At 42.0% G+C, this 24,138-nt stretch overlaps 2 protein-coding genes across 3 annotated transcripts in view; one reads left to right on the forward strand and one right to left on the reverse strand.

Moving 5' to 3' along the window:
* PLPP1 (phospholipid phosphatase 1) overlaps nucleotides 1-20,140 on the forward strand; it is an 84,904-nt gene extending 64,764 nt beyond the window's left edge. For both annotated transcript variants that reach the window (XM_035100580.2, XM_035100582.2), the window contains exons 5-6: nucleotides 16,437-16,613; nucleotides 17,679-20,140. In XM_035100580.2, the coding sequence (XP_034956471.1) occupies nucleotides 16,437-16,613; nucleotides 17,679-17,810 (309 nt within the window). In that variant the 3' untranslated portion in view covers nucleotides 17,811-20,140. The remainder of the gene's footprint in view (nucleotides 1-16,436; nucleotides 16,614-17,678) is intronic.
* The window catches only part of MTREX (Mtr4 exosome RNA helicase), a 48,931-nt gene continuing 39,181 nt past the window's right edge, over nucleotides 14,389-24,138 (reverse strand). The window contains exons 23-27 of the mRNA XM_035100579.2: nucleotides 23,641-23,746; nucleotides 22,107-22,163; nucleotides 20,644-20,806; nucleotides 18,659-18,763; nucleotides 14,389-18,296 (exon numbers count right to left, since the gene is read on the reverse strand). Coding sequence (XP_034956470.1) covers nucleotides 18,244-18,296; nucleotides 18,659-18,763; nucleotides 20,644-20,806; nucleotides 22,107-22,163; nucleotides 23,641-23,746 — 484 coding nt within the window. The 3' untranslated portion in view covers nucleotides 14,389-18,243. The remainder of the gene's footprint in view (nucleotides 18,297-18,658; nucleotides 18,764-20,643; nucleotides 20,807-22,106; nucleotides 22,164-23,640; nucleotides 23,747-24,138) is intronic.

The raw sequence follows: 24,138 nt of genomic DNA on the forward strand, positions 1-24,138 counted from the left end.
AAGGCACCTTTGAGGTGTGACGCCCTAGGCAGCTGTCTACTCTGCCTGTATGGCTGAGCCTATCTTGAAAAGTGAGCAGCTCATAAAATGCAGCAACCACCACTCATCTGAAGCTTAGGCACTTCAATAAGCAGCATGGCCAGGCTCACTTTGCAGGGGGAGAGTCTCTTTTCCCCTTTCTATCTTTGGCAAACTAAGCTTGTAAGAAGCAGTAGGACTCTTTCTAACTGAGAGTCCTAGGCATTCTTTTTGTAACTTCATGCTTTGCTCTGGGTGATTTGGGTAGGCTTAGCATGAGGCAGGGAGTGTGATGCAGATGATGGTCAATCCAGTGCAACCAGTCTCTACTTTAAGCAAACAAAGCAAGGAAGGAAGCAGGGGATGGGAATCCGCCCACCAAACGTTTTACAGGCTTCAGCAACATAAATACTAATTTGTGACTGACACCCAGTCTTGATAAGATGCATTCTAGCTGTTTGTTGTGTTTTGTTTTTGGCCAGGAGAGAAGTAACTACCAAAGCAGATGGGACAATCTAGTCAAAATGGAGGCTTTAGATTTATGTTTGTGTATTTAAGCAAACAAATACAAAAATTGTCCACACTTTTTCAGTGGGGTGTGCAGGAATGAATATTGCAAGTTATTCCCAGAATGGCTCTGTGGACATGTAGATTTATCAGAACCTGAAAAACTAAAACTGTTAAAAACAATGCTTTAAAATTTTGCGTAAAAAGGTTTCTTGCTGTAGGATTGTTCTCAGGAGGAAAATATTTGTGTTTTTTTAAGACCACTTAATTTGCACTGCTTGTTTTATTATTTCTCTGAAGCATTTTAAAGCTGCTTTATTCCCAACAGAATGACAAGCCTGCATCTAGCCTGTAGTGACATTAATAAAAAATACCTCATTTTTTTTTTGGTTGGGAGCCATAGTTAAGCATTGACTGATTCTTTCCTGAAATTAGACCTCTTCTTTTCGTTGTTTTTGGAGCCTATAAATTGTAGGCTTCCAAGTCAACCTTCTTTACAGTATATGGAATAAAATTATCCAGTCATGGACAGTGGCATTACTACTGACAGTGGTGTCTTAAAAGTCTCTGCTGGCTCTGACTGATTTGAGCTGTGCTATAGAACTGTCCTGTGTCCAGCTGCTCTGCCTGGCAGCTGCTGTCTAAGACAGGGAAATTTTCTGGCACTGCTACTAGCTGGAGATGTTTGGTACTGAAACCAGAGCCTTATGCGTGCAATGCATGTGCTCCAACACTGTCATTTCAATGCAAAGAACGTTGATGCTTCATATGCTTATCTCTATCCAAAGGTGTATTAATTATTATTTAGTCTTAGTAAGTTGAGGAGTCAGCCCAAAATCAGAGGGATGAGTGACTCTCATTATCAATTTTGCACGGCAAAATGAACAGACGTCACACTTTTAGTAGACTTTGGTGTGCTGAGCTAGTCTTGGAATGCCTCCATGCATGCCCAGATCACAACTAGCTGCGTAAAACATTCTACAGAAAAATAGGTTGAATTGAGATGCACTAAGCTGTGTGTGGTATGTGCTGGACAATTTTGAAGACTGGTTTAGTTGTTCAGCATAACAGATAAGTCTATCTTAGGTTGACCCTGGCACATTGGCGGGGAAAATGCTACCTTCACAAGCAGACCAATCTAATCCTTGACAACTTTATAATGTACCTCGAGTTACAAACGCCTTAGGTTACAAACGTTTCAGGTTACAAACTCTGCTAACCTGGAAGAGTTACCTCGAGTTGGGAACTTTGCCCCAGGATGAGAACAGAAATCGTGTGCTGGTGGCGCAGCAGCAGCAAAAGGCCCCATTAGCGAAAGCACGCCTCTAGTTAAGAACAGTTTCAGGTTAAGAACGAACTGCCGGAATGAATTAAGTTCGTAACTAGAGGTACCACTGTATTCTAGTGATGGTGTAGTAAATGGGTCTCTCCTACCCCACGAGTATTAACCAGGATGAGCTAAAGAGAGCCTTGAAAATTTATATGGAACTTCTCCCTGTTTTGGAATGCTCTCAGTTCTTATTGAGTTAGTGGCTATGTCTTGTGCAATAAGAAGGGGCTTACCCTAAGGCTGGTTCTGCCTATTTTTGCAGTTTGCTGCTTACAAGATACAGATGTGATCATCTTTCCCTCTGCGTAGACATTTCACGCCTCCTAACGTTTCCACAGAGTTCTGCCAATGGCCCCATGTCAAGTCCTATGCATCTGATAACCTTTCCCTTCAAAAGTGTATTTCTGACCAGCTTCAACTTGCCATTTGCATGCTTGACTCCAGCTGCAGTTGTGTGCTGCTCGTGACTCCCCAGTTCCTAACATGTGGCATTACTCACAGCCTGGGTTAATCATAACCAGACGCCTGAAATTTCAGCCTCCTGAGGGCTGGAGGAATCTGACTTATGTTAGTGTGACTGACTGTGTGTGTGTGTGTGTGTGTGTGTGTGCGCGCACACACACACACACACGAAAACAAAACCCAACCAAAAAGGCTATGATAGTACAGCCACCACATTGTCAACTAGATTACAGCTCTGCCAGGATGACTGGAGGAACCAAAAGAATTTCCCCAGACTCTCCTCAGCCCATTGACATTTACTTCAAACTATACCCCTTAACTTCTTCCAGATTGCAATAAGTTGCAGCTTCTTTTCTGCGGGAGTGTCTGCTCTGGCCTTCAAGTAGATCCCACAGTTTGTCAGTTACTTAAATCAGCTTGCTGAACCACAAGCCCAGGATTGTAATGGCCAAAGTCTGTGTCAGAGTGTTAATTCCTTTTGCCCTTCCCTCTCCAGTAACACTAATGCTGCTGTAACAGACAATTTAGATTTGAATTGTGGTCTTAGAAAAGCATTTAAGACCTTTTTTTCTTTACACCTGGAGGTGGTCACTAGGGTGATGGGTATCGACAGCAACAGTGGGGGCACACCCACACATCTCCCTTGCATGTTTGCTGACTTATTTCTACTCATTGAAATATCTGGAGTTGTGTCAGTGTTTCATTTTCTGTAGCGTCCCCTTTTCAAGGGAGGTGACATGCTAGGATAAATGTGCACACAACTAGGTGTAATCTCTGTCTAAATCTTCTTTTGTCAAGGGGAGAAGCTGAGCTGTTTAATCCTCTGCTCTTGAGTCCCTTCCACTGTTGGCTGATATACTGTATCCCAAGCTCTTTATGCGTGACCAAGCAACACCACAGCTTGCTTAGCTTGATGTACTTGTGTGTTTCTGTTAATTTTCTAAAATGCTTTGGATTTTCACAATAGGAAAAAGATAAGATTCCTCCCTTAATTAATTAATCAGTTAATTCATTTGAGACTTGTAACCTGTGTGCAAATATCCATGGCTAGCAATAACCCTAGCTCCAGTATTGTGGTTTCAGCAGTGAGTGTACCCATTTGTCAGTTTTCACATACACACGTCACTCACTACTAACATTCCTGCTTTGCAGGGGGTTGGACTAGATGGCTCTTGGGGTCCCTTCCAACTCTACAATTCTTTGATTCTAACAAAATTTGCTTGCTTTCTACATGAAAGTGACATTTTTGTAGCAACATAAAGGGTAAATGGACCCCTGACCATTAGGTCCAGTCGCAGACGACTCTGGGGTTGCGGTGCTCATCTCGCTTTATTGGCTGAGGAGCTGGCGTACAGCTTCCGGGTCATGTGACCAGCATGACTAAGCCACTTCTGGTGAACCAGAGCAGCGCACAGAAACGCCGTTTACCTTCCCACCGGAGTGGTACCTATTTATCTACTTGCACTTTGACGTGCTTTCGAACTGCTTGGTTGGCAGGAGCAGGGACCGAGCTCACCCCATCACGGGGATTCGAACTGCCAACCTTCTGATCGGCAAGCCCTAGGCTCTGGTAGTCGTGTGCAAAGTAATCCTTGGGAAGTGGGCGGGGGGGGGGGGGACAGAGGGAACTCAGACAAACAGTCTCCTTTTCAACTCCCTCCCATAGGGTTTGGACTTGAGTAATTTTGAAAGGGTAAGCTCTTGCACAGCTCTCAGTCAGGTCAATCTGTTTGGTAGACTTGTGAGGAGCTAAGTGGCAAAGTGAAGGAACTAGCAAAGACGCTTATGGGCTGGTTTTTATTTTGGCTATTGAATGTTCACAGATATTCTGTTATCTGGAAAGAATTTATAAAATTGCATGCTAGCATGCCTTGAGAATACTGAAGGCTGACAACTAATGAGTGAAGGTTGCTTTAACGGAGTGAGCTAATGATAGTCCATTTCCCTCCCCTTTGCTTCCTTACAGGGCACAACTGGCTGACTGCAAGGGGTTGCATCTATTTAGAGAGAACTGAATGAAGGGAATGATTCATGTTTATTCCCTTGTGGACAATTGAGAGAATGTAGTCTATTCTTTGACTGGTATAATGGGGGCAACAACTGAAGAATAAAAAGCAAAATTGACTTTTTAAAAAAAAGATTTTAAAAAAATCTAATTTCTGAAGAATCGCTTTTAAAGGGGAAACATTAGCAAGATTTTAAGGTAAATAAAGTTGGTTTTATGATGTGGATTTTGATCCCTTCCCCGTTCTTGTTTGGAATCTAACTTCTGGTTAGCTGGGCAGCTGCCCTAAATCTTACTGACTCAGGAGTGGAAAGATTTACTTGCCGTGGAAATTGGACTTGTCCTTTGCCTATGAAAATGCAGCTGTCGTCGTGTCTTTAGCATTTGCGTTTATTGAAAATGGCCTATCCCTCCCCCAACCCAGCCAAAGCGTGGAAAAATAAAAATCCTATATAGAGGTGATTCATGACTTGCTGTCCTTGTAGGTGTATCGCAGGAGACAGGGCTACATGGTCTTGTATAGTTCATGAAGAAGGTAGCATTCAGCAAATAAACTGTACCCGGAATACGAGACTCATGTTGGACCAAATACGTTCACAGGCAGTTGTCTGCGTATAAGCTGTTTGCTGAGTCTTGGAGCAGATATTTACATGGGGCTTAACTATAATCTGTGCCATTTGCATTCTGTTGACATGATCCCTTTGCTTCAGATGCTACAGAATTGCTTACAGACTTAAACTATGTTTAAGTCTCCTTTAAACATGTTGCCTAGCAATTTAAATAAATACTCCTATTACACACCCATTGGATACTATATGGCAGCATGTTATCAGGAAGGCTAGTAGATAACCCGGTTTTATCATTGAGATTGCTTATATATATGTCTTAAGATAAGCAAAACAACATTGCTCTGAGCTGCCATGAACCCTTAACTTACAAATAAAGCAAAAAGAGAAAGGGGAGGGGATGCAAATCTCCCAGCTGCCCATGGAAACCAGAGCAAATGTGTTGCTGTCCCATGTCCTGCCAGGGTCTTGAAGATTTAGTCCATGCATGCACCTTTTAGTCCAAAAGTTGCTATCCCATACAGTCATACCTTGTTGCGTCCGCTGCGGGTTGCGTTTTTCCAAGTTACGAACGCGGCGGACCCAGAAGTGTTTACAGTGGTACCTCTGGTTAAGAACTTAATTCGTTCCAGAGGTCCATTCTTAACCTGAAACTGTTCTTAACCTGAGATACCACTTTAGCTAATGGGGGCTCCTGCTGCTGCCGCCGCGCTACCAGAGCAAGATTTCTGTTCTCATCCTGAAGCAAAGTTCTTAACCCGAGGTACTATTTCTGGGTTAGGGGGGTCTGTAACCTGAAGTGTTTGTAACCTGAAGCGTTTGTAACCCGAGGTACCACTGTACTTCTGGGTTTCTGCGCATGCGCAGAAGCGCTCTTTTGTGCATGTGCAAAAGCGCCGCTTGGGTTGCGGACATTTTGGGGTGTGAATGGCACCCCAGAACGGATCTGGTCCGCAACCTCAGGTACAACTGTATTTTGTAGCCAGTCTTAACATACATACTGATGAAGTGATTTGCGGTATGTCAACGGCCTCGGTGGGGGAACTGGGGAGAAGAAAAAAGAACCCATTATCCATACTTATCCACCCAAGCCTCCCTCCTTTGCATGACTGGCAGCAATTCTTGCTCTCCATAAGTAAGCTGGTAAATAGCTGTTTTCCAAGCCAGGTTCTATCTTTTTGCAGACAGATACATTTGTTCTCTGTTGCTAACGGGACTCTGTAAACAGATCCTTGAAGTTAATTTGGGAGTTAGCATGGAGGATACATGTTAGGAAAAGGTTGTCACCTTTATGTCCTACTTGCTGAGTACACAGAAGCATCTGGATGGCCGATACTGGCAATAGAATGTTGAACAGGGTAGGTCTTCAATCTGACCCAGCAAAACATTTGTGGTTGGGAATTGATCCATCATTTGGGCCTAGTGAGCAGTACCAATGCTTCAATGATGCATGTTTTCTCTAAACTGAGGTTCTCCTGTCAACCACGTACACAAGACATGAGCTGAAATCTTTGGGGAGCATAATACCAGCCAAAGTCTTTGGGATTATATGCCCTGATGGAAACTCCTTTTAGACTGTATTACTTTATTTATTTCATAAAATTTACATACTGCTTTATTGTAAAAAAACACCAACCTCAAAGCAGTTGGTTAATTGGAAGCAAGATAGGCCTACATTGTGCTTCCAGTCAATGAAGTTTATTTTCCCAGTTTCTGTTAAATGGGATGGTGGGTCTTTGTGCTCTTTGTAACTCCTCCAGCAAATAGTTGATCTAGACTCATGTAGGTGTAATTTCATGGGATTGCTAGGAGACATCCCCTGGGATTTCCATTTGTAGCCTTCTAAGTTCCTTAGATGAAGAGGAAGACTGTACTTGGAGCATACAATAAAGACCAACCAGATTTCTGTATCAGAAATCAGTGTTCTTGGAAAGAAGAAGCAGGACTGAGTAGAGAAATCTCGGTTCTCTTCTGAGAGCCAAAAAGGAAGTATATAAGGTTGCACTGTGTGGCTTCTTCCCTTTTTTCACATGCTGCCCACAAACTCAATATAAGTGGGACCTGCAACAAAATGCTGCAAGCTGCATCGAAAGTGGCTTTTCCCATCACTGTTCCCACTATATTCCCACTATATTGAAGAGAAGCAGAGGTGAAGCATTTGCTGAAATGAGCTATTAGTGGATTTGCACAATAGACAAATGACATTTTTGATATAGGATGTGGCAATCTTTAATCTACTCATTAGTTGGAATTTTACCCCTTTATCTATGGTCTTGTGCTTGTAACGTGTGCCAAAATATTAACATGATGTTGCAAATCCAGGCACCCATTGTGTCCCTAGTTGGTGCAGAAAGAAGCCGTCTTATTTGCTAATGGGGATTCCTCCCAAGCCCAGAACCAGCTCTGGTGTAATTTTAGAGTCTCTGTCCATCTTCAGCTGCCCCTTCAATTTAGATGCTCGAAGACTTGACAGGTTTGCTATTAACCTGAAGGCATGGGAGTTGCCAAAGAGATAGGTGGCCACATCTTTCTAGGCTGTCGCAGAGCTGTTACTCTAGGCCTTCTTATACTTTTGGGAAATATAAAATGATACAAGGATTCTTTTTCCTAGAATGAAAGAATATATTTTCCCCATCCTGCTCAAAAGTAAGACGTAACAGTAGCTTGTGGGGCATTTTAAACAAAACTGAAAACCACCTCCCCAAGCACTACTTCTCCGAGTAAAATTGAGCCCCAAGCAGCTGCTTTTAAGTGTTCCTTTAAAAGAGAGAGATGCAATCGTGGCTCTGCCGTGTCATGTCTCTTTTGGCCCTAAGTGAAACAGAGATCTGTATCTATTTCCGTACTGTAATCTTTGTCTAATGGTAATAACCATTACTTATTAGAGTCTATAAACCATGTTTTAGTCTTATTTGAAGTGCTTGAGGAGGCAACTCTGAATAATGATCATTTACTACTTCCACATGCATAAAATATATCACAGTTGTTATGCGCTGTCTAATTGCTGGTTCAAAGCCAATCACTGAGCAACACAAGACCTAGTTTTTGCACTGATTTATAAAGAGTACATAAATATTCTAGGTCTTCATTTTCTGCATGATGACTTTTTAAAACAGAACAGTACTTGTTTAGGAAAACCATGTAAATATTATGCATGTAACAGCACATGTAACATTTTGCTATCCTTTTCTTTGTGTGAGGCACCAGGCAAAACCTTTTTTTTAATAGCCAGGCCTTTGGCTGATTGAATATTCTATGGCCTTTTAAATGTGTTTGTGTGAAGGGAGTTGTTGGTTTGTGTTTCTGTTTTATTATATATTTTATGTTCTCATCTTGTATTTTGATGCTGTGATCTTCGGATAAAGGGTAGTATACAACTTAATAATAGTAATAATAATCAGTTTTCATGTGTGACTGATGGACTGTGTACGGAAAGCTTTTACATTTTCCTCGTTTGCATTTCCCTAGCAGTAAATAGCTTATGCTGTCCCATGGTGCCTTAGGAGTCTGCCTTGTTTCAACTTGAAGCCCATAGTTTCCAAGTCACAGGAAGTAGAAGTTCTACTTTATTCTGCATCAGTCAGACATCCTCTGGAGTACTGTACTGTATCCAGTTCTGGGCACTGCACTTTAAAAATGGGATATTTCAATTAGAAACAGGTCCAGGAAATGGCAACAAAGATATTCAGGGGTGTGGAAAGCAAGTCCTATAAGGAAATGTTTAAGGAACTGGGCAAGTTTTGTCTTGAGAAGGCTGAGGGGAGAGTTATCATCACATAGAATAGGTGTGCCAGATGGCAGGACTTGATCTAATAGGCTTAAGCTACAGGAGCAGTGGAACCAGTTGCCTAGAGGGCTGGCAGGCTGGCCCTCACTCAAGGTCTTCAAGCAGAGGCTGGATAACTATTTTAGTTCTGGATTTCCTTTGTCAAACAGTGGAATATAGGATGAACCTATTTTCTTCTGGAATTAGAAGTCTTGGTGCCGGAGGTGGAGAGCTGACCTGTTGCATTATTGTAACTGAAAGCAATTTTGGTGTTGTTATTTCCAGCCCTCTCCCAAAGGACTATGTGGTCTGACAGACACAGCCTCTTCATCTTGGCAGAAAATGCTCTTAAAAACTACAGTTTTCTTGCTGTTAATAATTACAAATAAGAAACATAACGCCACTTTTAATACCGCTTGCAGTCATTTTTGCGGTTTAAGGGAACAGCACCCCACATGCATTTATTTCTACTCAGAGCTGAGGGAATGAAAACCGAATGTTTTCCTTTTCAAGCAAGTAGGGATCCTTTTTTAAACAGAGAGCTGTATTCCCTCATGGGGAACTTTCTGGGGGCCAGAGGCAAAAGTGGGTGGAGCAGTGGTTATTTATTCACTACATTTATATCTCACCTTTACTCTGTCTACTCTGAGTAAACGTCAGTTGAATACAACCCATTATAATCTGTCACTGCAGCTATCTTTGATTTTAAATCGAGAAGAGTAGGCAGCAGTTGCATATGCTCTCTTGGATGGGTGGATCTTGGCCTAAATATTTTAAACTCTTAAAAAAAACCACTTATAAATTACCTTTGCAACCCTGCTAGCAGCAGTTTTTGTCTTTTGGGAAAGAAAGCAGTTTCTAACATTTTTGGTTCATTCTTCTTTGGCCAGACAAATAGCAGTGATAAGCTTTTATTTTACTCGATTGCCCACATTATAATTTGAATTGCTGTATCTGCACAGCTTCCTAATCAAAGCATTTTGCAATTATGTTAATATTTTATTAGTTACTGTTACATGTAAGCATATAAATTGTAAAATAAACTAAATAAATATGTCATGTAAATGTAAGATGTTACAACCGTTTTAGATTACAACAGTTTTAGATTACAACCTGGAAGTGCATGTCCCTTTTTTTGGATTACAACCCATTTCTTTTTGGATTACAGCCATTTTTTGGGGGGGGGGAGGCCACATTGGCGAAAGCGCGCCTTTGGTTACAACCTGTTTTGGTTTACAACCGGACCTCCGGAATGGATTATGGTTGTAAACCAAGGTGCCACTGTATTAGAGTGAGAGAACAGAGTGTGAAAGACTCATCCACCTGCCCTACAGGCCCCATCATCCTTGACCATTGTTTATGCTGGATGGGGCTGATGGAAATTGTAGTCCAACAGCCTCTGGTGGGTCATAGGTTTCTACCCTTATCCTAAAATGAGGTGGAGTATGTAACTGACAATGAATACTCATCTTACTCTTCAAAGCAACAGCATGAAGCTCTTACATGCAGCTTTACACTAAGTGTGTTTCTGGACCTAATTCATGAAGTGGCTTTGCATTATCTTTATCATGCAGCCTGGAGTGCCCCATGAGTTCTTTAGCACACTACCTACAGCCTATATGCAGTGCTACAGCAGCTGCAGTTGGGTATACAGGCTGACAGTGACTGTGTACACACAACACCTATTCATTTCAACACTAATTATACTTCAGCAAAATTACCTACCATGGTTGTAATTGCAAAAGATGTCCTTATGAAATAATAATTAATAATAATAATAATAATAATAATAATAATTTATTTATACCCCACTCATCTGGCTGGGTTTCCCCAGCCACTCTGGGCGGCTTCCAACAGAAGAATAAAATAAAATAGTCCTTCAGATATTAAAAGCTTCCCTAAAAAGCTTCCCTAAAATATATGACCTCTTAAGTTAAAAATATATATATAAATGATTAATGGGACTCCAGAGTCGTGGCTGTAAACAGCAGGCATGGTCCCCAGTAGTTCTGCTTTCGGTTTGTTTCTAACCCCTATGGTGCTATAGAGAAGGGCCTAAAAACCACAATGGATTGATTCTAAAGAAAAGCTTGAAAGCTAAAACATTATCTTGTACACCTCTTAATCTGGGCCTAGTCCCCTAAACACATTTATTTTCTCCCCAAAGTTCTGTCTTTCACTCAATGCCCATCAGAAAAGAGTTCTGAAAAATCTAAACAGGCTATAAGCGTTAAGTTCACAATGAGATCAAGTTTTATAAGCACAGATAAGAGACTCATGTAAGAGTCTCATATATCTCATCAGTGTTTGTTCAAAATACAGTGGACGCTCGGGTTGCAAAATACAGCGGATGCTCGGGAGCGACATTCACAACCCACAGCGTTCACAACCTGCAGCGCCACGTCTGCGCATGCACGGGTCGTGATTTAGTGTTTCTGCACATGCGTGAGCGCTGAAACCCGGAAGTAACCCGTTCCGGTACTTCTGGGTTCGGTGCGGTGCGCATCCCGAAAATGCACAACATGAAGCGTCTGTAACCTGAGGTATGACTGTATTTGTATACCACCCTTCATCCTGTAGATTCCATAGATTAGCTTACTTTATTCCTGTACAACCAGACTGGATGAGATGCTAGAAAAATAGGGTTCCTAGCACAGGAGAGTAGGTACTTCCTTTGTGAATTAGCCACATGTAGAGCAAAGGAATCTCTGGAGGCCAAGTCACCAGAATTTGCTGTAAGGTAGGGATTGGGTGGGGTTAGGTCTGTTGAGGGGGTAGTATGTGAGGGGGGTCACATGTTCCCTCGGGGGTAGTATGTGAGGGGGTCACATGCTGACAGTGGGAAGAAGTGGAGCCAAAATGGTGCAGGGCACCTCCTTTGCTATTGAACACTTCCTCCCTCTAGCTTTCCCCATTTCTTCCCTCCTTGCCACCCACATGAAATTATTGATCGCCCTCTGTTGGGTTGCATGATGTAGACTGTGACAAAAGAACATTTGGGGAGGGGAAAACAACACTCCCCTTGTCATGGCTGGAAAGAATTACTTGCTGACTACTGTTCCTCTTGTGATCAGATCTTCTATTAACAATGACTCCCCAAATCCATTTACTGTACCAGTAATTGCAACCTCTGCTTGCTGCAACATTTGTAAATGCCTTTCCAAAAGCAATTCATTCTCTGCTTCCACTTGGGTCTGTGGCTTCTTCTAAAAGGTGGTGCATGTGGGAGGAGTGGAGCATTTCGCCAGAGAGTGGGAGGAACAGTGTGCTCAGGATGTATGTGGTGAAGAGGCTGTGTTTTCATTATGAGTGAAAGCTTAACCACATTCTATAAACACATCTCGGAGGGACCTGTGGGGGTATTCTAATTTAGCAAATTAAAAGCACTTTTAAGCGGAGACCACCAAAGGTAAAAGCATCTGGTACCTAAGGTAAACGGCAGCCTTCAGAGGACAAAAATGATAGTGGAGAAAATCAATTGCCATGCTGCTAATTTATGAATGTTCCTCCCTTTGCTCAGGGCCAGGCTGCATGTTACAGGGGCCTTGGCATTTCCAGCTCAATGGCAGGCGCTACTGTAAGCACTTTCCAGATGTAGTGATTTCTGTCTTCACTTTCCTGTTAGCAGGCTAGAAACGCATCACATTATTACTTCAGTTTGTAAGGCAAGTGCTTCTTAGGCCAGGGGTGGGTAACCTTTTTTAAAGGTGACCTTTTAGGCTCTGCTAGCCAGCACGCAGCAGGTGCCTCAACTTGTGGGACCCAATGTGGGACCTTGTCAACTTCACAGGCTGAAGGAGTTTTTCGAACCTGGGATTGCCGGGCTCCAGTCCTGTTTGCTACAGCTGCTCTGCCACTTCCAAGAATTTTCTTGCATCAAAGATATATGAAAATATATTATTAATTATAGTATTGTATTTATTTTGATGATTCTGGAGTACCGCTTATATGTACTACCGTACATGCCTTGTAATAGCGGGTACCTGGTGACGAATACAATCCATTGTACTTTGCTTGCCATGTATTGTCTTTGTATGCTGGCCTGGACCCATTTTTATACTTTTGTCTGTTGTTATACAGCACACTCCTTATTTTTGTGCTCAGTTGTCATCATGGCAACCTCAGATTAGAAGGCCCAAACTTTTTGCAGGCCTACTCTGAAGTAAGCCCCATGGGTTTTAAAGCATTACTGTTAAGTACACAAATACTTTTTTTTGTACAACAAAGCAATGTAGCTATTATTTTACTGGAAAGCAAGTGAAAGTGTATTTACACAGGCCCTGCCAGTTTGTTTTGGGACTGGGGGAATCGGTTTTCTCATCTCCAAACCTAGGAAGTAGGTCGCCCTATTCATGTTGAGGCACTTACTGCTTTTAGTGGTGTCCATCCTGAAACTTCAGTCTGTTTGTTTAAGGAATAGCTTGCCAGGGGGCAGGGAGAGGCAAAACGGGTGACTTAATGGAGGCTACAGGACTGTTTGTTGTTGTGTCAAAATGGGCACATAACTAGAACTAGCTAGCCGTCTTTGTGACTTGAAGCTGCCAGATCACTTGTGTAAACAATAATAAAAGGAGAAAAGGGCTGCCAATTAATGAATTGGTTGCGTGCATGTCAGCCTCCATGCATAAGTGGGTGTTTGTTTCATAGAACGCAGGGAGGCAGCGGCTGCTGTTGCTCTTTGTGATGACAAGGTAGGGGCTAGCCAAGCTCAAGCTGTTTATCTAAATTCAGAGGAGAAGGAAGCAGATAACCTGTCCTATCAGCTAACAGGCATGTAAAATGAAAGTATGCATGTGCAACAAACAGCAGCAGCTGCTGCTCTTCAAGAAAAACTATCAGTTATTTGAAGTGACAGTGTTTGGTGTAGACTCCGGAAGGCTCTTGTTGGCATTTGCCTGTCTCGAGAGACAATGGGGTGCGCTTCTGGGGGTGAAGTCAAACTGCTGGGGAATCACAGCACCTGCTGTGACTGCAGAGACCAGTAATTTGTAACTGCTGCCTCCCATGTTTTTTGCTGCATTGGCAGCAACAAAGTGACTTCTCTGGGGCTGCCCAGATAACAAAAGCTCCCTCTCTAAGCCTCGATGATGTGGTCCAAAGGAAAGCAGAGAAATACATTTGGCACCAGCTTGGCTGCAGGAGTTGCTGGAAGGGGGTGTACAAGACACCATCCAACCATCTTAGGGATTCCACTCCAGATTTGTGTATGGTTTACTCCTTAGCCTTCTGAAGATGTCCTGCAAGGCAGTGGGTATGGATTTTTACTCAGGGTTTGCTCCCAGTCTCCCAATGAGTATAGTCGTAAGGCAGTGGAGGTTTAGGATCAGCTTCCTTTTCCTCGATTGGCTACCTTCCCAGGTTGACAGGCTCCATCTGCCCCTCACTTCCCTTTACAGTACATGCAGAAACTGCTTCTTGGCTGTATAGAGTTACTAGTTCTTAGCCAGCTGCTTCATACAGCACTTGAGATTGACTGAGGTGCTTATACAACTTGAAAACTCACTGATCTGGACTGTCACCAGCATTGTCCAGAAGAGGTGAGCATTTGGATCCTCTTTTTCTTTTGGACTTGTACACCAGCTGCTTTTCTTGTTGGTAGAATGAACAGCCCAACTTGTGCCTCCTGTCTCATTGCAGCATAGCTCCACATCTTAAATAGCTGTGGCCCAAGTACCTACTTCCCTAAAGTCCATGAATAAACATTAAATCTGAGTTTCCTGTTTTGCCATCTCAGCCTAGTTTTGTAGATACATTTCTGTTCTGGGGACAGCATTTTAATCATCAGGTCAGTTTTGACAGCTTGGCAAATAGCACAAAATCCTACCACCTAGATTTGTGTCCCAGGCCCTCAAATCTCTTTGCTTATGGACCACAATCTTCTAAGGGACTGTCTTAGGTCCCACCTTCTCTCCCACTCAAAACCACATATACCACCTTCCCTCTCATGTGTGTAATGTCCCTCTGCCAACTACAGCAATTGCTTGCGTGTGGAAAAACCTTATTAGCAAAGGAATGCATTTTTCAATGTCTTCAGTGGAATTCCTAAGCTGGAAAGAAGGAAGTATGCCAGCTCTGTATTGCCAGCCTGCTCTTTTTAGACCACCAGCATGACTGCTGTCTCAAGTTCTCACTGGGACTAAATGATTTACATTGCTGTAGAAGTTAGTCTCAAAAACAAGCCTTGAGGAAACACAGTATTAGCCTTGAAAATGTACTGTGTAATTTTGCTATGTTGGACTTCAGCAGCAGCAGGAATTACCTACCTTTGCTGTTGATAGTGAACACATGTATACATTTTTGAAAAATATGCCTGCAGACTGTCTTAGAAACTTCAGTTTTCTGTCAACAAAACATAGCTGGAGTACAACTTTGGTGTGTGGAAAAACCTTTATCTGGTTTTCTAAACACTGCTCCATGCAGCTTTAAACTTCAGCTTTTTTTTTAACCAGCAGAATGAAAGATTTGGATACCAAAACTATGATGTAATAGCTGCTTTGAAAAACCAATTAGGCATTCCCCAAATATTTAACTTTGGAAAGTAGCACCTACTACTCACATAGAGCATGCTCTGTGTATATATTCATTTATCCAACCATAATGGTTCTAACAGGTACAAGGAATGGTTGAAGTCTATGGGAGTGCTAGCCACAACCTGCATCCCATTAAGTCCAGTTACTGCCTCTTTTATAAAAGGTTATGCCTTTGTTACAAGTCAGTCTGTGGATTATCCAAAGATTGATCTAGTCTGGTTTCATGGATTTGTTTTATTATGCGTTTCTGCAGCATGAGGCAATAGATAAGGTACTTGGGTAAGTGCTGGCTCCTGTCAATATTGTGGCTCATAACATCAGGCAAGGAGGAATTGATCAGTTGAATCCAGGGTGTAGTTCTGCAGGTATTATCAGTGTGGTGTCCTTCATATGTCCTCTGAGAGGACTTCTCAGTGGAGGCACTGTGGTTGTGGAATTTTCCCTGGAGAGAGCATCAGCTTGTACCAACTCTACCACTTTGGCAGTAGACAAATAACTTTTTTATTTTTCCAAGCCTTTTAACTTCATTTCACCTGTATGGTTTTATGCTGGGGGTTCTGGCTGTGCATTTTATTCTGTATTTTACTTTGTACAGTCATACCTCGGTTTAAGTACGCTTCAGTTTGAGTACTTTCAGTTTAAGTACTCCGCGGACCGATCTGGAACTGATTAATCCACTTTCCATTACTTTCAATGGGAAAGTTCGATTCAGGTTAAGTACGCTTCAGGTACAGATTTAAGTACAGATTTCTGGAACCAATTGTGTTTTTAAACCGAGGTACCACTGTATTTTTATTTGTAAGCCACCTTGAACATTTTTATTGAAGGGAAAGTATACAAATTATTTCCCATCTAGGCATTTGAATACCTGCTTGTGTTAAGCAAGGATCACCCTACTCACAGCTACTATTGAAGTAATGAATAGTTCCTTAAGTGCTATAGCTGCTAATTAAGGAGAATATGCCTCACATATTATGAAACATTGTGCAGCTTGAATCAAAAGGTGGATAATATGCAGTACACAGTATGAACCAATTTGCAAGCTCAATAGAAAGGGCATGTGTAAAATTAGGCCACAACACAGCACAATGTTCATTATGGTACAAAAGTATTGCACTTAACGTTGTCCCTAGCAAATCAACAGAATATCAAGTTATAACTACAGTATTAAAAATAGACCCATCCTATTTCTACCCACCCTGTTAACTATCTAGACTTCTGGACTTCTAAACTTTTGTCCTTTTGGTTTTAGCTTTATCTTCAGGCCAGAATGAAAGGTGATTGGGCAAGACTTGTGCGTCCTACAGCTCAGTTCGGTCTTATTGCAGCATCCATCTACGTGGGCCTCTCCCGTGTTTCTGATTACAAACATCATTGGAGTGATGTGTTGACCGGACTTATCCAGGGAGCACTGGTAGCTATACTAATTGTAAGTCCATGCAAAGTTACTCTGCCATTTGATCAATATAGCTTTCTGGGAAAACTACTTTTGCTGAGACTTAATGATGAAATGGGGTGGAGGGAGGATGCCTACACACTCCTGACGAGTTCAGGGTTGCCTTCCTGTAGTTTCCATGGGACAGTGGTGAGATGGGGAAAAGGTAGTAGTATATTCACTACTCCCAGTGTCAACTTTTCTTTTTTCACTCCTCCTTTAAAAACCATGCTGTATGGGTGGGTTAGGGTACATCTCTCTTCCCAAAACTATTTACAAAAATGAAAACCTTTCCAATTGGGACTAGCACGCATAGATTATTGGCACTTACCCCACTTCCCTTTCCCTCCCACCCCTCAGCTGATTAAGTACCCACCCTCCGGCTCACGTGAACCAGAGGCAGCCCTGCAGATGAAGTGTGAGGTTGCAGGCAATCACCTTCTCAAACTCTGTCTACCTCTCTGTCTGAAAAGCAGGCAATTTGAGCTAGTCGATACCTGTTTTCCAACATCGTAATATACCATCAACTAAACTTCCTGATACGGTGGGATGTTATGATGCTGGAAAGGAGGCAGGGAGGAAGAAGGCAATTACTGGCCATGGAGATGATTATTGTCACGGTGTGCAGCTTCTGCCTCTTCCTGTCAGCGTTGGGCAGGAAAAACTGTTTCCTCCTCCAACGCCTGGCGTGTGGAGGAAGGAGCCTTGGCTCCATCTGTGCTAAGGCAGCCCTGTGAACACTTTCCTTGGCAAGAGGTAGTCCACCCCACTATCTGCTGTATGGTGGCAGAGGGACTCAGCAGCAGTGGCTGCTTCACCTGTGATATACCACCAGGTGAATCTACCATTGTGCTGTTGCCTTCAGCTCCTCAACAACCACAATGTATTGCCAGCTCAAAATGTCTGAAACCGGTATGGCAATCTGATTGCCATACCAGTTTCAGACAATTTATTGGTATACTGCCCGGACCTATTAGGCATATTTAAATAATCATTTTGTTGTACTGTCTCTCTCTGACAGCTGTCTCACTGCCTAATGTGTTCCATTTGTTTATCCAGGCTGTGTATGTATCTGATTTCTTCAAAGACAGAGGTCGTCCATTTAAACAGAAGGAGGAGGAAGATTCACACACAACCTTACACGAGACACCTACCAGTGGAAATCACTATGGCAGTAATCACCAGCCATGATAAAGTCAACAGCTATTACCCTGTGGAATCTCCCCTTCTATAAAAAGAAAATGTCAAGCGTTTCTGACCTATGTAAAAAATAAATTAAATGCCTCTTGAAGGGACTGCTGCTGCTATACTTCTTGGATGCTCACTTTACATGTATATAGTTAACACTTAGGTATCTAAACTTTAAATCTCTATTGGTTCAAGCTTTTGCTGTAAACACACAGTATTCTGGCTGTTTTTTTTAATTAAAATAATGTGGTAACACTTATGTACAAACAGCAATGGTATGTAATATGCTTGCTAGCATGAGGCTTATGGTGAAATACATACAAGAATGTTAAACATCTCTCCTGCTTGGGAAGGATAGGCAGATTCTGTCGTTAACTTTACACTTCTGCCTCTGAAGAATAATTAGTGATGTTCACACTCCGTGTCTGGACAATACTTATAGGTAAAGACTTGCAGCAAATACAATATCTCTCTTGATTTTGGTAATGCCTGTGAAGGGAAGAAAATAATATGATGTCATAAGAGTAGCTGTACCTATTGCTGATACTAGCAACAGGGGATACATTAACAATGCACCTGAGTTGAAGCTCAGTATCAATTTCAAATTGAGTATCATTTCCCCAGTTTCCATCTCAAATGTGTGTACAGCTAATTTGAGGGGGCTGTTGGGACATCAAGGGCTTTCCAGTTAACTGCTCCATGAAAGAATTGGATCATAGCAGATAAAGGATACATGGAACCTACCATTAATACATTTGGGACACTGACTTGTTTAAGAAATTTAAAATTACCTGTGAAAAGACTCTACATTTCAAGATGCATGCAATTTATAAGAAGCTGAACATACAGACCTTCTGCAAATTTGTTTTCCAGTTCTGTGTTTCCAATGGCCTTTGCTGCTTGACACATCTGTCGAAGCAATTCTTCTAGCCGCCTCATACAGCGTATTATGCTCCCTGCATGGGCAAAAAAGGGCTTGCAGTAAAAGCAGACATTTTCTAATGAGGAATAGCAGATCCTTTCCTACCAGGTAGTTATAAAGCTGTCTACTCAAGCAGGACCGAAACATCTCAGTCCTATAGTTTTCCCCCAAACAGATAATCATAAGGTCATGAATATTAATTTTCCCAACTTATGTTATCAGAAAGGATGGTTCCAACTAATGTTATCATGTATAAGTCGACCTAAGGCAATGGTTTTAGCTTACTCTTCTTCCACAGACTTCTCACTGCAGCTCTCAGGCTACACCATCATAAGAAGCAGGGTACCAAGCTTCCTTCTTCCTAACCTACTGCATATTTTTGTAGTGTGTACATGAAGGAAATGAATCGCTTCATTTCAAATATTATGGGATACATTTAGATACATGGTGGAGCAGGTATAAGGTGTGGAAATGTGGCTAGGAATGTGTGTTCTTCTCAGTTTGTAAGTTAAAAAGAAATGAAATCGAAGTTTATCAGCCAGTCTCAGCAAGAGATTAAATTTAATCATTTGATTCCGGATCCAGCAACTCTAGTAAAAAGCCACCTGGAGTCAATTACCAAAAAGACAGAAGTCTGAGCCAAAAGAAGCTGGGATATATCCTCCAAGGGTTTGCTGCATGCTGTATTCTGAGCAAACCATCACTTTGGTTATATAGACTGACTTCTCTTACAGGGCTCATTATGAAAATGCAACCAAGAACACTTTTACATCCACAGAAGCATTTTTGTATGGTTAAAACAGAGGATGTTGTGTATGGAGTAAAAGACATTTAAATATACTCCATCTGCCTTTCTGCTAGACATACTGAACTATATGAACTTTCTACTTTCCAGTCTCTCAACCACAACATGATGTACATGGCCACTGAAATTTCACTTAGATGGACTTTGTCATGACAAAAAGTGCCTTTCTCTCAGTATTTACTCCTTCCTTCTTCTGTTAAAGGGATTGCTTATCTGCCATATGGAAACAAGAATGTGCCATTTACTCTGCGTTTGCAAAAATGGGTGTGATGGTGGTTTGGGGTTATGCTACTATGGTCAGTGCCTTGTCTGTGTTTTATATAATTTCTACCCTACCAATGAAAATTGCTACTGTGGGCAGCTTACAAAGCTTAATTATCCCACCCTGCCTGATGCTGCATGTCAAACTTGGCTCATCAAGCAAGTCTCCGGTCTCCAGCTAGCAGCAAAAAGTTCACTTATTGGGCAAGACTTACTGCTACTACCTATCTGCATGGGAAAGTAGGGTGGGGGACATTTTTATACGGCATTTGCAAATGCAACCATCCACAGAATTGATTGCCTGCTTCACTGCAACCAAATAAATTGTGTATATGACACAAGTGACTTCAAGCCTCTCTTATTCTTTACTCCCAATAACATTTCTGCTGCGTCCAAAGTGATGACTGCTACAGCACACAATCCATGTCATCATTGCAAAGATAGCAGAAATGGCTAGGGACTGGGAAGCAATAGAAGCAACCTGGGACAAGGTGCAACAACAACTTCTCAGTCTCCCTCTTGTACCAACCACACAAGGTTAAGAGACAGTTTCAATCTTATGCATAGTTAACATTTGAGTAGTCTTTACTGAATTCAATGGAACTAAGGATCAGGCTGTCTACATTCGTGCACATGAGAGATACAAAACACAAGGGACACGCTGGGGAGAAAGAGAAAAAAGAATAGGAGCAGAAAGCATGCCCATGGGGAGGAGAGACGAGAGATAGATTCTCCCACAGGCTGCTGATTAGCTGCAAAGTTTCATATTATGCTGTGTCACGCAAACAACTGTACTACCCTACCATCCCACACCTCAGATGCATTGGTAGTGATACAAGTGCACGTACCTTCAAAGACATCTGTCATTTTGCATATGTGAGCAAACGTTGCTCCATTGGCCCACGTGTGCACGACATCCATCAAGTTCGGCCTAAACGAATTCAGGTAGTTTTCCTCGTCAATTTCCAATTTAGCTTCTGCTGACACTTTAGCGATTCTTTTTGCACATTCCTTTAAAGAGGATTTTGAAAATTCGAGACAAACCAAATGAAAGTTACCTTCCTGCAATATGCACGCCAGACAATTGACTGTTAACAAGCTTAGATTATTATTTTCAGTGGCAGCAGCGCTAGATTTATATGGCCCACTTGTTCCGTAGGTAGCTTACAAAAGAACAAGAAAATGCAATGTTCAAAAATGAGATTAAAAACATCATTTCTGATAAGAGAAAATACAACTAACAAGCCCAATTTGAAAAATAAAACAACTTGCACAGAAAGCTAAGATTCCGTTGTCACATTAGCTGTCTTAAAAAGACCATAGAGCCAGGAGAGCTGCTCCATGGAGTCAACTTCCCAGTCAGGGTGCCATGGGCAAGAAGCTGCACTTCCTAGCAGCCACCCACTTCACCTCATTTCCCAGGACCAAGGTCTCTGTCGAGTATCTTAAGGCTCAAGCAGGTACATGAAGGGAAGTGAACAGATCGTGTTGCCTCATACATACCTGCTTCACTCCTCCCTTCAAACAAGTGAGCAAGCCAGGAACACATCAGATAGTCATCATTTTCCTTTACATCTAAACCAGGAAACTATGACTAATGGCATCCAAACAAGTCAGGACATCAAGACAAATTTAAACCACCTTGGTATGTTCATTTACCATACCTTCCGGTATGGATGTAATAGGAAACTATAGTTAACTGGAGATTTCCTGGCTCCTGATGAGAGGAGCAGAGCAGCTGTGTGTGAGGTGCATTTGCAACATTTATAGACTGCTTTCTGATTAAAAATGCCCAAGCAGTTTACAAAGCAGTATCTTGGTTTGTTAATCCATAATGCAGCCACTGAGAAAGTAGAGACTGCCAGGCAGATGTCTTCATGGGCCTTCATAGGTAAACAGAAGAAAATGCTAATTTAACAGGGTCATGTAGCTCACTGGTATGCAAAAACCATATTGGATAAGTCACTAGTACGCAAAAACCCTCATTGGATAAAATATTCCAAAACCCCTCCCCTCACTCTTAAGCTATCTTAATGGTATTAAAATTCAAAACAAAACTTTAAAAGATACCAAGAAAGATTTTGGATTATATCATCCCAAACACCCCATAAAATTTAATTTTTAAATGTACCAAGCTAGCATGATGTGTAGGCATATTGAGCTGTGCCACTGCAATATCTCAAATATATACTATGGTGTATGTTTAGGTTGCGGAGCAGGAAAGGGAAGGTAACTGACTTTTAATGGCTTGTAAAACCATTTAGTAATGAATGTGGCATTTCCTATGCCAGAAAAATCTGCTGAAGTTTACCTGCATTTGGCGAAGGGGGCCTGCCAACTGTTCTGTTAGTTTGGGCATTTCACTAGACTGAAAAAAAATGAAAAAAGCATCAATATCCATTCATTTGGCATTATTTAAATTAATTTATAATTTTTCTCTAAAGACCACAAGTTATGTAGCTGGTGCACAAAGTCGTTCTGAATCAAACAGAGAATGTGCGGGATCAAATGCTTGGTGGATTGTGCTCAGCAATCCTTTAACACTCCAAAGAACCCCCCCCCCTTTTTGCAGAAAATAGACCAAAAATAATAGTGCCAAACTTCAGTCCAGAATATGGGCCTCTGGATTTCCTTTCAGTGAAATATTACCCCAATGCCAATATATTACAACACATCAACTTGGAACAAAAATAAACTTTGAGATTACCACTGAACCACAGAATTTAAAAAATGCTCTTTAGATATTTGACATAGAAGCCAGTGATTACAAATAATTTATCACTGAAAAATGCAACTGAATGACGAGGGGAAAGAAATACTGTTCGCTGGCCATGCAAAAGTAGAACAGCCTTCACATGCCCTCAGTACCTGCTCCAGATGATTAGGGGGCCCCTCCAGAGCAGATTCTGGGGGGTGCGTAGGGGGCTGGAGTGGGAGAAGAGGAAAGCGAAGTCACACTGTGAGAGGAAGTCCACCTGTACAACAGTGGATTCCACCCAAGTTTCTGATACTTCTTTATTTGGCATTTTCATTTCCGCCTTTCAGAGAAATGTCTTTTGCCTCTCTACTGAATGTTGGTCAGAATATATGCAATAAACTTTGGGTGTTTCATGTGCACATCCACTTCCGCTTATGTTCTTCAGAGGGGCAGGGCCTCCCTTTGGCAGCAATATGGGATGCAATGCATGACAACACAGCTGTAGGGTGGGGGGAGAACAGAAACTGCTTTCTGAAACTTTTTGGATCCTGACCCATGACACTTTTGGAATGCACTTTATAATACGGTACATATAGTAATTAAAATAAAAACAACTAGGAAAATTAAAATAACTGAGTTTTTTAAAAAATCATTTTGAGACAAGGAACTCAGTAGGAGGAGATATCTTGATTGTTGTGGGTGCCGTTTAACCTCATTTTTCTCTGCTCTGGTCCTGTCTGCTTGACTGTCTGCTTCCAGCTTCCTCTGGTGTTACTTATCAGGAGGAAATCTCGCTTTACTGGCCGAGGGAGCCGACATTTGTCCGCAGACAGTTTTTCCAGGTCATGTGGCCAGCATGACAAAGCCGCTTCTGGTGAAACCAGAGCAGCGCGCGGAAATGGCATTTACCTTCTTGCCGGAGCAGTACCTATTTATCTACTTAATCCTGGGTGTACCATGTCCATTTTTTTTAGCTTAATAAACCATGAATCTAGGATTGTATATTAGTTTTACAAATGCTTTTTAGCCCTCTTTTCTGACTAGAAAGCAAGGAAGAAAACATTCATTTAAACATTAAAACATTCATTTAGATATAAATTATGGCTGATCAAATTTAGGTTTTTCTAGTTATACAAAATTAGCTTACATTTTCTTGAAAGACAAAGCAGCTTAGTAAAGCAGTTGCTTGTTCCGCAGATAAGTCATTGAAAAGTCCATTGAACATCATTTCCGTCAGCAACAGCTCATCAGCACTGGAAGAGGAAATGCAATTGACAGTGTTAGATATTTCTCTGTCCTTTTATACATTTGAAAGCAATTCTCTGGAAAACTGATCAGTAGTGTGAGGGACAGGGGATATCGCGAAGTCCCTCCCCTCCTGAGTTCAAGCCCATCCCCGAGCACAGGGGAAAGCAGAGAGAGTTCCGATGCCAGTGGGGAAGCAGGAAGTCGGGTCCGAGGCTCAGGCAAGGTAGAGGAGCCAGGGTCCCAGGTGGGACAGGAAGGGGCGAATAAGGGGGGGAGACCCATCCCCCCAACTCCGGAATTACGCAGAAAGAGGAGGGGAAAGAGGATGGGTCTGCCAAAGCTTTTGTGTTGGAGAAAGACGCGCCAAAAGCCATTCGGAGGTTCTGAAACCGACTGA

Source organism: Zootoca vivipara, chromosome 11 (assembly GCF_963506605.1).
Source record: "Zootoca vivipara chromosome 11, rZooViv1.1, whole genome shotgun sequence".
Taxonomy (NCBI): Eukaryota; Metazoa; Chordata; class Lepidosauria; order Squamata; family Lacertidae; genus Zootoca; species Zootoca vivipara.